The 13830-nt window shown below is 33.4% G+C and overlaps 1 protein-coding gene and 1 long non-coding RNA gene across 3 annotated transcripts in view; both read left to right on the plus strand.

Annotated features, from left to right (window-relative positions):
* The window catches only part of LOC143054131 (uncharacterized), a 45484-nt gene that overhangs the window by 3639 nt on the left and 28015 nt on the right, over nucleotides 1-13830 (plus strand). For both annotated transcript variants that reach the window (XR_012971569.1, XM_076227035.1), the window contains exon 2: nucleotides 1306-1452. Coding sequence is in view for 1 of the 2 variants with exons in the window: in XM_076227035.1 (XP_076083150.1) it covers nucleotides 1306-1452 (147 nt within the window). In the remaining variant the exon portion in view is untranslated. The remainder of the gene's footprint in view (nucleotides 1-1305; nucleotides 1453-13830) is intronic.
* On the plus strand, nucleotides 7747-8683 carry LOC143054132 (uncharacterized). Its single transcript, XR_012971570.1, has 2 exons — nucleotides 7747-7884; nucleotides 8271-8683. It is a non-coding gene; the product is annotated as an uncharacterized LOC143054132 (long non-coding RNA).

Genomic DNA, 13830 nt, shown 5'->3' on the forward strand with positions numbered 1-13830 from the left:
AAAAGTTAACCATTATAGGTCAATGTACGGCCTTCAACACAGAGCCCTGGCTCACACCAAAAAAGTTACAACAAGCTATAAAGGACCCCAGAATTACTAGTGTAAAACAATTCAAACAGGAAAACCAATTGTCTATAGCTAATCTATATAAAAAACAAGAAACGAGAAACACGTATAAATTACATTAACTGATTAACAAACGACAACTACTGTACATCAGATTCCTGACTTAGGACAAGTGCAAACATATGCAGCGGGATTAAAAGTTTTAATGGTACCAAACCTTCTCCCTTTTTCTTAAACAATAGCATGAGCATGCCATAACATCACAACATAGAAAACCACACTATAAGATATCAATCGGAAGACTTAACTTTAATCAAAAAATGTAATTTAACACACTATGAACGAATAAATTTGATCTGCAATACCTGAATGCAGATTCATAGTTAATAAAATATTATTAGGGACAAACATTCAAGGCCAAAAAGCAAACAAATAAATCCAAACAAAGCCATGGCAAGACACAACCGCCAAATATTTAACCTTTCGAAAATAATCACGGTTTTCATAATATATATAGGTAAATGAAAAATAACTTTGTCGTTTTAGGTATACTACTTATGTGAATATAAAAACTACCTACTAGTCTGACTCTGACAAGATGTTTTTGTTATTACTTGGTTGTTTTGTAAATAGCACTGCATGATCTGATGTTTCCATTTATTAAATTAATATGATTAACAAGAAAAATTATGCAAGAGGTTCTTTTATATCCTATGAACTACAATCTTTGATCTTGATATGATGTATATTTTACAGATTATTTACTATGCAGGAAGTGTAGCCATGAAATTGCTTTGATCTTGATATGATAGATATAGGAGGATGTGGTATGAGTGCCAATGTGACATCTCTCAATCCAAATAACAATTAATAAAAGTAAACCATTACAGGTCAAGGTGTATATTTTACAGATTCTTTGATCTTGATATCATGTTAATTTATAGCCCATTTATGGGCATCATGTTTTCTGGTATGTGCGTCCGTTTGTTCGTCCGTCCGTCCGCCTGCCTATTTGTCCTTCCGCCTGTTCGTCCGTCTGTCCTGCTTCAGGTTTAAGTTTTTGGTCCAGGTGGTTTTTGATGAAACTTACTACACCTTTTTCCTATGATATGATCTTTCTAATTTTAATTCTTGATATCATGTACATGTATATTTTACAGATTATTTGATCTTGATATCATGTACATGTATATTTTTACAGATTATTTGATCTTGATATATATAATGTATATTTTACAGATTATTTGCTCTGCAGGAAGTGTGGCCATGAGATAGCTAGGGGAACTGATCTGACTGCAGTGCCTTCTAAATTAGCACATCGACAGAGAAATGATACCATATCAGGAGTCAAAGATGTTCTAATACAGCTGTTTCAAAATCCACATGGTAATACTTAATTCAAAATCCACTTGGTAATACTTAATTCAAAATCCACATGGTAAAACTCTATTTAAAATCCACATGGAATACTTTATTCAAAAGATTTCTTAACCAAATAAATAATGATTTTGATATCTCTAGTGATCCAGTATTTTAAAATGAGAATACACTGGGTATAGTTTGCTGACTATATGGTATTGTTATCTCCAAGCGAAAAAAGATCTCTTAATGCATGTTATACATGTACATGTGTACATATGGTGTGTGATAGGCTGTCATCTTATCGCTTTCAGTGGAACCTGAAAATAAACTATGTAAAAACTAAATGTGTGATATTTAACACATGTGGTGTTTATTAGGTTTAAAATAAACAATCAACAATATTACAGTATACGTAGAAAATGTTAAACATTATAGATATTTGGGAGTCATATTTCCAGCATCTGCACCATGCATTTACAGAGGCCAAGTCTGAACTGCAAAAAGGGGTAAAAGACCTTTTTAAAACTAAAAAAAATCATTTAATGACTCACTTCAAAAAATATCAATTCATTTATATACATGATATAGTTGATATAGCCAATTTTACCTTATGGAATCAAAAATACTGTATGGGGTACCCGATGCTGGCAATCCTTCAAAACTCGAGGATTCTTCTTTTTATAAACTATGTAATGATTTCATACTTTTAAAAATTGAATGTAAAAAGTAAATATATACATGGTGTGAACAGAAAGAGCACACACAATATGCAGTCATGGCATACGTCAGACATTTACCCATTCAATTGTCTATTTCGATACTTCAATATTGCAACTTTAGAAAAATCTGAAGACTTATGTACTACCACTTTCTAAAATTCTCCATGAAAAAGTTCACACTTCATGGTGTAGTTATATATCATTAAAGTTTTGGAGTTTATGGATATCACTATCAACAGTTAACTACATAAGAGTAAATATTGTGTTAAAATATAGTCCTAGAAAAACTTAAGGGAATGTAGATGTATATAAAAGAATGGAAGATTAACACTTTAGTAATGTATTGCAGAAATAATTTTTAATCATTTTATTCATAATCGCCATTTTGAACTTGTTTTTGTTTAAAATTCCCTTTCCTGTAATAAAACTGCTACTCTAAACTGTTTTTGAAATTGTAAGGAAATTGGTTAGATGATTTTTAAGGAAGAAAATGCTATGAATCTAGTCTGATAACAGATTTCGACAATTTTTCCAGATCCTCCATTTAAAGTGAGAATTGTTGCCAGTAGATCGAAACTACTAGAACTATTGTTGTTGGTAAACTGTGCAAATTACAAAATTCTAAGTCTTTTCGTTCATTTTTACTACATATTTCTGGCTGCTGTATTTAATTTTTCATGACAAAACATGTTTTGATTAGTACATATTATTGGAATCCGTGTAATATGACAGATGGGACCTCCTCATCTGCCATATTTTGCATGAGTCTTGTAGACGAAATGCACGTCTGGCTTACTAAATTATAATCCTGGTACTTTTGATAACTACATGTATTTAAACCACTGGGTAGATGCCACTGCTCGTGGACGTTTCGTCCTGGAGGGTATCACCAGCCCAGTAAATTAAAGTTAGAATTGTTGCCAGTAGATCGAAACTACTAGAACTATTGTTGTTGGTAGCTAAATTGTGAAAATTACAAAATTAAAAATCATAAGCATTTGTCTTTTCGTAGATTTTTGTTTGATTTTTACTAAATATTTGTGCTTGCTGTATCTCATTTCTCATTACAAAACATATTTTGATGCGTACGTACATGTATTATTGCAATCAATGTTATATGACAGATGTGACCTCCTCATCTGCAACATTTTGCATGAGTCTTATGTAGAAGAAACGCACGTCTGGCGTACTAAATTATAATCCTGGTACTTTTGATAACTACATGTATTTAAACCACTGGGTAGATGCCACTGCTCGTGGACGTTTCGTCCTGGAGGGTATCACCAGCCCAGTAAATTAAAGTTAGAATTGTTGCCAGTAGATTGAAACTACTAGAACTATTGTTGTTGGTAGCTAAATTGTGAAAATTACAAAATTAAAAATCATAAGCATTTGTCTTTTCATAGATTTTTGTTTGATTTTTACTAAATATTTGTGCTTGCTGTATCTCATTTCTCATTACAAAACATATTTTGATGCGTACATATACTTTTGATAACTACATGTATTAAAACCACTGGGTCGATGCCACTGCTGTTGGACGTTTCGTCCCAGAGGGTATCACCAGCCCAGTAGTCAACATTTCGGTGTTGACATGAATATCAATAATGTGGTCATTTTTATAAATTTCCTGTTTACAAAACTTTGAATTTTTCGAAAAACTAAGGATTTTCTTATCCCAGGCATAGATTGATTACCTTAGTTGTATTTGGCACAACTTTTTGGAATTTTGGATCCTCAATGCTCTTCAACTTTGTACTTGGCTGTTTGGTCTTTAAAGAATAAGATGCTTATTGAGATATATTCTGATTATTTAAATTTTTAAAGATGCTGTGTCTCAAACAAATATAGATTATAAATGAGAAAATTGGAATGAATATTAATCAGTGAGTTAGAGTTATCTCTCTTTAACCATCACTTCTTTAGGCTTAATTTAAAATTCACCTATAGGATCTTCTTATAAACTGTTAAAAATCTGTTTGAATTTTGTCAGTTAACAGAGAGGTTCATTAACATTTAATAGCTTTGGGGTCCTTTATAGCTTGCTGTGAGCCAAGGCTCTGTGTTGAAGACTGTACTTTGACCTGTTATGGTTTACTTTTACAAATTGTGACTTGGATGGAAAGTTGTCGCATTGACATACAACCACATCAATGATCTTCTTATATCATTTTTGTATTAAAAAACAAAATTAATTACTGGTTAACAAGAAATTCTCTGTAGATCAAAACTGACTTTTCACAAAAAAATATTAAAAAAAAGTTTTTCCTGCCTCCTTGGCCTTTGTAACTTTCACATGTATGGGGAAACCAACATCCATTTTTTAATGGCCTTAGTATATATGTAAGACTCAGATCGACGTCCGGTTTCTAATTGACGTCCGTTCCTCAAATCGACGTCCAAATCTGACATCACAAAAAAATATCCTTCCAAATCGACGGCCAATTTTATGCTTATCTAATCGACGTCTATTTTTTGGCTTCTCTAATCGACGTCCTATTTTTAGCTTCTTTAATGAACGTCCGTTTTGGACACAGAATACGAAATTGACCAGAACCGACAGAAGCTGAAACCTTTAGACTTTTAAACATATTATGTATGACAAATAGGATCCATTCAAAAACTTTTATTTTGTAAAGATTTATAACATACTACCAATTGATATTTTATCGTGTGTTTTTCTAGGTCGTGATGTTCTGCTATTGTTTCAGAAAAAGGGAGAAGGTTTGGTACCATTAAAACGTTTAACCCCGCTGCAAATGTTTGCACCTGTCCTCAGTCAGGAAGCTGATGTACAGTAGTCGTCGTTTGTTTATGTAATTTATACGTGTTTCTCGTTTCTCGTTTTTTATATAGATTAGACTGTTGGTTTTCCCGTTTGAATAGTTTCACACTAGTAATTTTGGGGCCCTTTATAGCTTGTTGTTCGGTGTGAGCAAGGCTCCGTGTTGAAGACCGTACATTGACCTATAATGGTTTACTTTTATTTATTGTTATTTGGATGGAGAGTTGTCTCATTGGCATGCACTCACACCACATCTTCCTATATCTATAGACTAAATATGTAAACAGGTTGTGAGCACTTAACATAGAACAGTTGTGTTATAGCACCACATGAACACATAATGCCAATTTCTTGCGTACATGTTTCACTCCAGGTGCAAATTTGTTGAAAAATATCTTACAGAGTCCGAATTATCATACTAAAACAAAACAATTGGCTGAACTTCTTTATTTTGTTTATTGTTGAAGAGTGAATAATGCCCTCTAGATGTCCTTTCACTTTGGGTTTCCTTGTCCCTAGGTTGTTTTCTCCTTGACATACACTCACATGCATGTCATTTACTAACATGAATAGGAATGACACACTTCTTTGTAGATCTATTCGATAAACTTTTTATCAAGATAAACTTAAATATGCATGATACCTATTTCGGGTTGAAAAAAAAAATCTATATGAAAAGTATGTAATAATGTTTGAACCTTACAAAACATGTACATGTATAAGTGTAAACAATTAATTTTAAAAAAATATGTGGTATGATTGCTTATGAGACAACGCTCCACAAGAGACCAAAACTATAACTACAACTATATGTCACCGTACGGCCTTCAAAAATGAGCAAAGCCCATACAGTATAGTCAGCTATCAAATTCCCCTAAATGACAATATAAAACAATTCAAACGACAAAAAAGGCCCTACTTATGTCTATTAATTTATCATTTGTTGATAATGGACGACTACACTCAATCGGGCGTAGTTTTGGCAATACATGCCGTCACATTGGGCGTAGATTAGAATATCAAAATATTGGACGTCGATTTGAGAATGTGACGTAAGATTTGGACGTCGATTTGAGAAACGGACGTCGTTTTGAGGAAAGGACGTCGATTAGAGGCCAGACGTCGATCTGAGTCCAACATATATTTACTTAATTTTCATCATGATAAATCAAATAGAATGACACTAAGACGGTCGAATTGCTAAAGTAAAATTAACAAGAATGTGTCCCTAGTACACTAATGCACCATCCGCACTATCATTTTCTATGTTCAATGGACTGTGAAAATGGGAGAAAATCTCTTATTTGGTTTTTAAATTAGAAAGATCATACCATAGGGAACATGCATACTAAGTTTCAAGTTGATCGGATTTCAACTTCATCAAAAACTATCTTGACCATGTTGACCAAAAACTTTAATCTGAAGTGAGACGAACGGACGAAAGAACGGCTGAACTGACAAACAGACCAGAAAACATAATACCATAAAGAAAACATAATGCCCATAAATGGGGCATTAATTTTTTTTTGTCATAAGCCTCCCTTTTATATTTAGTATAAAGGTATATTTTGATGTACCAGCTAGGATAGATGAAAGGTTTGAACTTGGCATACATGTTTAAACCCACACATTCTATATTTGTTTGATCCTAGTTAGTAGATAACTCTTCATAGATACCAGAATTTAAATTTTGTATGCCATATACTAGGTTTAGGAGCCTGCATTTTAGTGCTTGTCCTTTGTTTCCGTATATGATATTTGTTTTTCATTTATTGTTTTGTAAATAAATCAGGCCTTAGTTTTTCTTGATTGAATTGTTTTATGTTTGGAACTTTAATAGCTTGCCATATGTGGTATGTGTGTTTGAAAATTGTTGAATTGACTTATAGTTGCGAATGAGACAAGTATCTAAAATAGAACAAATGCCTGTTGCAAAAAGGTCAAATTTGTTAATTACATTCGAGAAAAATCTGGATTCATTCACGATTCAATAACATTAAATAGGCCTATAAAAGCAATGCCATAAAAACATTTTTAGGCAGGTGTTTATAAATCAAGTGTGGGTACAAGGTTCATGATCTAGCTAGCTGTCTTTTTTCTAGGAGAGGGCATTTTAAGACATAAGCCCGGATTTCCTAATATTTTTCTATAAATTTATCTCAGCATGTTATCAGTAATCAGTTAGATATAAATTATGTGGACACACTTGTTTAGTGGTTCACTAATTATAACCAGATGTTGATCACAAAATGATAAGCTATACATTTATATTTCTCCGTGTCTTTCCTCCTAGCTTCATTGTATTTCTGAACAATAAATTTGAAAAGAAAAAAAAATATCCTAAAGAAAAAATATATATTAAAAATAATAATATGCATAATATGCATGTTTAGTTTATTGCGATGTAATGGACAACTTTCCCTACATTTATCTGAAATAATTTTGTTCCTCAACTTTTATTCTATATTAAATAACTTTAATTTCTTTCAAACTGATGTGAAATCGGGGAAAATTAAAAAATTACCATAAACGGTTAGCATAACTTTGAAAAATGATCTGGTCTATGCCATAGATATTGGCTAAAAGACAACTTTTTAGCCCTCCCCCTTTTATCTAAATCTGGTATTTTTCTTAGTTTTCTATCAATTTCGATTAAATTCACGTTTTTTCTATACATTATCACAATAAACATGCTCAAATTAAGTTGTATTTGCTACTTGCTTTTGATTCTAAATTAACTTTACACAGCTAGAAATTAACAGTTAAAAACTCCAGATTTTTTTTTAAAAAGGGGGAGGGCTTTAAAAACTCCTTGACTATGTCACAATTGTCCAGGTCTAAGGGAGCTATTAACTTATTTCCAACAAAATTACCTAAATGGACAGTTTAGCCCAGTTATTTGGAATGTCTACCAAAGAAATATGGACAATAGGACAAACAATCATGTCGAATGTAAGTATATACATGTATGACAAATTAAATCATAAAAGCATATGCTTTAATGACACTCCGTTACGGTAAGTATCCCCAATCTATGTAGTATTAATAATTTGATTTATCAGTATTAATGGCCCCAATAAAAAAAAATGGAAAGCGATTCTGTCGCTTATGATCAGCCGTTGTTTTTCATAAAAGCTTCTGTGTAACAATCATACCCGAAATTCAGAAAGAAAAATGCTTAAATTCAGTATCTCATGATTGTAAGAGTTTTACTTTTGTATTTCACTGAATATAAAAATGAAATGTGTTATTTAATCCTTGCTAACTACTAAATCAGAATTGGGTCACAAAAAAACTTTCTGTTTTTCCTTTGAAAATTCATTATAAATATTTTTCAGCTTTCAACAAGAGATGGAACGCAGTAGTTGGCAGACATCATTCAAACTTGTGGTACTTTTTGAAGAAGTTAAAAACAGAAGAGAGAAGGGGAGCCTTGTCCGTTGCAGCCGTTAGACGAGGCGATCGACCACCTGTTCGAAAGAGGAAGTACCGCCTTCTTCAAGAAAGGATAGATCGTTTAGGCAGCAACCATTTGATTTTCTGGGGGGGGCTATGGTTTTTTTTTCTGGACAAATTTTTTTTTTCGCCTGTGGTGAAAAACAATCTATTTTTTTCGCGACAAATCGAAAACAATTTTTTTCTTTCAATTTTAGCATTACATATAGTGGCAGCTGAGGGTGAAACAAACAATTTTTTTTTCTCAGAATCAAAAACAAATTTTTTTTTTCTCCAAAAACTGGAAACAAACTTTTTTTTTCCAAAAAAAACCATAGCTGAAATGACTGAGACGTTTAGCCGTTTGTCAGTGGTGTAATAAAAGTTGAAATAAAACATATCTTACAAGTTTGTGTTCGTAATTCTAAAAAGTCCAGCAGAACGTGACATTCTTAATTGACCTTAAGACCAGTCATTACGCATCTACATTTATTTCAAATCTGAGTTTACTGTGGCTTTCATCTATTACACCCAACCTCCTTTTTTACGATTGTACATGGGCATTATATTGTCTAGTTTGTTCATCTGTCCGTTCATTTGTATGACCGATTGTCCAGATGTTCGTTTGTCCGTAAGTTCGTTCGTCTGTTCGTGCGAACAGATTTTTAGTCAGTGTGGTTTATTATGAAGCAGTACTCGTATCAACTTGAAACTTAGTACACATGTTCCTTTGATGAGGTTTTTATTAATTATATGATAAATTGGGTTTTAGCTCAGTCTTATTGTTCACTTAATATAGAATTGGCATAATTTTTAAAAAGTACATTGCAAGGTTAAAGTTAGTTAAGGCCGTAAGGTGGCCTATAGTTGTTAATTACTGTGTTATTTGGTCTCCTGTGAAGAGTTGTCTCATTGGAAATTACATCACATCTTTTTGTATTTAGTGTCTCGCTTGCGACTTCTGTAACAAAAAGAGAGACTGGGATAGTTCAGATTTTTGCAATGTTAATTTCACTTTTATTATAAGTAATATGTTAACTATATTTGAAGTATGGAATGATTGTATATCTGGCCTTTGTCTTTCATTTATTTGTATATTAATTTGGCTTTGCTCATTGTTGAAGGCCGTACGGTGACCTAAAGTTGTTAATTTCTGTGTCATTTGGTCTCTTGTTTAGAGTTGTCTCTTGGCAAGTACACCAAATCTCCTTTTTTATATATACACGTTTGTCTGAAAGGGTATATCTCACCTCGACCTCATGTGTGTGTGGGGGGGAGAGGGGGTCGTGGGTTGAACCCCCTTTTTTTGGCCGATCAATGCATTTGTATCGGGACATGTACCTTGGGTTGGGAAAACAGACACCCCCCTTTTTTAAATGGCTGGATCCGGCCCTGACATTGATCATTTAAATTTAACGTTATACAGGCGAGACATTTCAGTGTGTCCACACTTGTTTTTCAAGGTAGTGGAAAATGATCGAGTGTCGGACTATTGACTGTCGGACTATCGAGTGTCGGACCAATGAGTGTCGGACTAATGCGTGTCGGACTATCGGGACGACCCCGGTGTACCGTTGTTTGTCCGTCCATCTGTTGTCCACACTTGGGACAATAACTAAAAAACACTTCCATCAAATTTTATGAAACTTTGTTGAATTGTTTATATCCATTGACGTAAGCACCCTTTCAATTTTTATAAATTTCAGATTTTTCGTTTCCATGTTATAAAGCTTTATCCTTTAAAAAAAGGAGGATTTTCCAGGTTTTCGAACAATAACTCAAAAATGCTTCCATCAACTTTAATGAAACTTTGGTGAATTGTTTATATCTATTGACGTAAGCTCCTTTCCAATTTTATAAATTTCAGATTTTTCGTTTCCATGTTATCCTTAAAAAAGGGGGATTTTCCAGTTTTCGGACAATCAATAACTTAAAAATGCTTCCATCAGTTTTGATTAAATTTTGGTGAATTGTTTATATCTATTGATGTATGCTCCCTTTCAATTTTTATAATTTCAGATATTACGTTTCCGTGTTATGAATTTTTAAGCTTAAAAAAGGGGGGATTTTCCAGTTTTCGGACAATCACTCATAAACACATTCAATTCACAAAATTTTATGTAACTGGTAAATTGTTTATATTTGTTAACTAAGCTACCTTTCAAAAATTAAAAGAAAATTAACTGCTGTAGGTCACCATATGACCTTCAACCATGAGCAAAGCCATAGCTATAAAAGACCCTGATATGACAAATGTAAAACATTTCAAATTAGAAAACTAACAGCCAAATTAATGTACAAAAAAATAATTTAAAGCACAAAAACAAGCTTAAAGGGCAGCTCTTTATTCAATTTTCTTGTTGGGCTTTTTACAGCTTGCTATGTGGTGTGAGTTTAGCACATTGTTAAAGGCTGTACAATAACTTAATGCTGCTAATTATATAATGATATCAGTAACTAAAATAGACCAAATGACATACATCCAGGAGGAGGCATGACTAATTCTTTTTAAATTTAATTTCAATTTTTCTTTATTTTTTATATAAGCTTTGCAATTTTTATTGAACTTTTAAATTTTTATTTTTATTTTATTTTTTTTAAATTAAGATAAAAACAATAGGTACACTTAGTTTAAGTGAGAAAAAGTTTTAAGGAGTACTTCATGGGTAAGTGCATCCTTAAAGTTGTCTGTAGAAGTTTTGTTTGAAATTTCAAGTGGTAATTTATTGCATTCTTTGGGTGACTGGGGTATAGAAATATGGTCACTCGGTCTTCTCCCGACCGGCAGTAAAACGCTTGCCGAAGTGGGGCGTCCGTTTGGCTGTGCGGGATGTATCAAGTTCGCAGTCACGTCCGGTCGGAAGGGGGACGTCAAATCCGATGCCTCGTATAAAGAGAGTGCCACGCTCTTTGCACGTTAAGAACCCTTGTAACAACTCTTTGAGGGGTCCGCAGGTGGCCTGTTGCAAGGCAAAATTTCTGTCCCTATCCAATATACCCTCATTTTCCAACGGCAATCCAAATTTCCCCGACCATCATCCCAGATGGCCTCTATTGTATCAACCTACCTATTGTATTTATTGTGAACTTGTTCTCGTCCTGAATATGCATGAAATATTTGCCACTGAACGTTAAGCAACCAACAATCAATCAATCAATCGAATTTTGGTCTTACTATTGTTTGATATGCTCTTTCCTTCACTAATTTTGAACTAATTTTTAGATTACGTCTGACGAATGGTAAAGATTGATTTGCTTTTGCTGCTGATTGTTGTATATGTTTGTTCCATTTGAGATCTGAAGAGATTGTTATGCCTAGATATTTAGCTAATTGTACTTGTTCTAGGAAATGACCGTGCATGTTGTAATAAAAGTGTATTTGTTTTGTTGAGACTCTTTAAGATGTTACATTTGTCGGGGTGAAATGACATGAGGCAGTCTTGTTCCCATTTTATAGCTGCTTCTATGTCTTTTTGAAGATTAAGACAATCGTTTTGGCAGGTAATCGGCCGGTAGATAATGCTGTCGGTAGTCAGGTAAATCATTAATGTAGATAAGTCGTGGTGTAGTGGTTAGTGCATCGGACTACTAACACAAGGTTCCTGCTTCGATTCCCGTCTGGAATGAAAATTTCAGGGACTGAATATTCGGCGCTCCCTTGACGCAATTTGTGAGTATGGTCTTGAGGAAACGATGATAGTCCATCGGAAGGGGACGATAAATGGCTAACCCGTATTAAGAGAGAGCCATATCTTGCACGTTAAAGACACCCTTGTAGATTTCGAAAAAGAGCAGGCTAATACCGCTACAAGGCAGTACTCGCACCCGCAAAGTGGAAAGGGATTAATATAAGTTGCAAAACTTGTTTCCCTATCCACTATAATTAAATATGTTTAAACTAGGAATGACACACTTCTTTGTAGATCTATTCGATAAACTTTTTATCAAGATAAACTTAAATATGCATGATACCTATTTCGGGTTGAAAAAAAAAATCTATATGAAAAGTATGTAATAATGTTTGAACCTTACAAAACATGTACATGTATAAGTGTAAACAATTAATTTTAAAAAAATATGTGGTATGATTGCTTATGAGACAACGCTCCACAAGAGACCAAAACTATAACTACAACTATATGTCACCGTACGGCCTTCAAAAATGAGCAAAGCCCATACAGTATAGTCAGCTATCAAATTCCCCTAAATGACAATATAAAACAATTCAAACGACAAAAAAGGCCCTACTTATGTCTATTAATTTATCATTTGTTGATAATGGACGACTACACTCAATCGGGCGTAGTTTTGGCAATACATGCCGTCACATTGGGCGTAGATTAGAATATCAAAATATTGGACGTCGATTTGAGAATGTGACGTAAGATTTGGACGTCGATTTGAGAAACGGACGTCGTTTTGAGGAAAGGACGTCGATTAGAGGCCAGACGTCGATCTGAGTCCAACATATATTTACTTAATTTTCATCATGATAAATCAAATAGAATGACACTAAGACGGTCGAATTGCTAAAGTAAAATTAACAAGAATGTGTCCCTAGTACACTAATGCACCATCCGCACTATCATTTTCTATGTTCAATGGACTGTGAAAATGGGAGAAAATCTCTTATTTGGTTTTTAAATTAGAAAGATCATACCATAGGGAACATGCATACTAAGTTTCAAGTTGATCGGATTTCAACTTCATCAAAAACTATCTTGACCATGTTGACCAAAAACTTTAATCTGAAGTGAGACGAACGGACGAAAGAACGGCTGAACTGACAAACAGACCAGAAAACATAATACCATAAAGAAAACATAATGCCCATAAATGGGGCATTAATTTTTTTTTGTCATAAGCCTCCCTTTTATATTTAGTATAAAGGTATATTTTGATGTACCAGCTAGGATAGATGAAAGGTTTGAACTTGGCATACATGTTTAAACCCACACATTCTATATTTGTTTGATCCTAGTTAGTAGATAACTCTTCATAGATACCAGAATTTAAATTTTGTATGCCATATACTAGGTTTAGGAGCCTGCATTTTAGTGCTTGTCCTTTGTTTCCGTATATGATATTTGTTTTTCATTTATTGTTTTGTAAATAAATCAGGCCTTAGTTTTTCTTGATTGAATTGTTTTATGTTTGGAACTTTAATAGCTTGCCATATGTGGTATGTGTGTTTGAAAATTGTTGAATTGACTTATAGTTGCGAATGAGACAAGTATCTAAAATAGAACAAATGCCTGTTGCAAAAAGGTCAAATTTGTTAATTACATTCGAGAAAAATCTGGATTCATTCACGATTCAATAACATTAAATAGGCCTATAAAAGCAATGCCATAAAAACATTTTTAGGCAGGTGTTTATAAATCAAGTGTGGGTACAAGGTTCATGATCTAGCTAGCTGTCTTTTTTCTAGGAGAGGGCATTTTAAGACATAAGCCCGGATTT

Source organism: Mytilus galloprovincialis, chromosome 12, assembly GCF_965363235.1.
Source record: "Mytilus galloprovincialis chromosome 12, xbMytGall1.hap1.1, whole genome shotgun sequence".
NCBI lineage: Eukaryota > Metazoa > Mollusca > Bivalvia > Mytilida > Mytilidae > Mytilus > Mytilus galloprovincialis.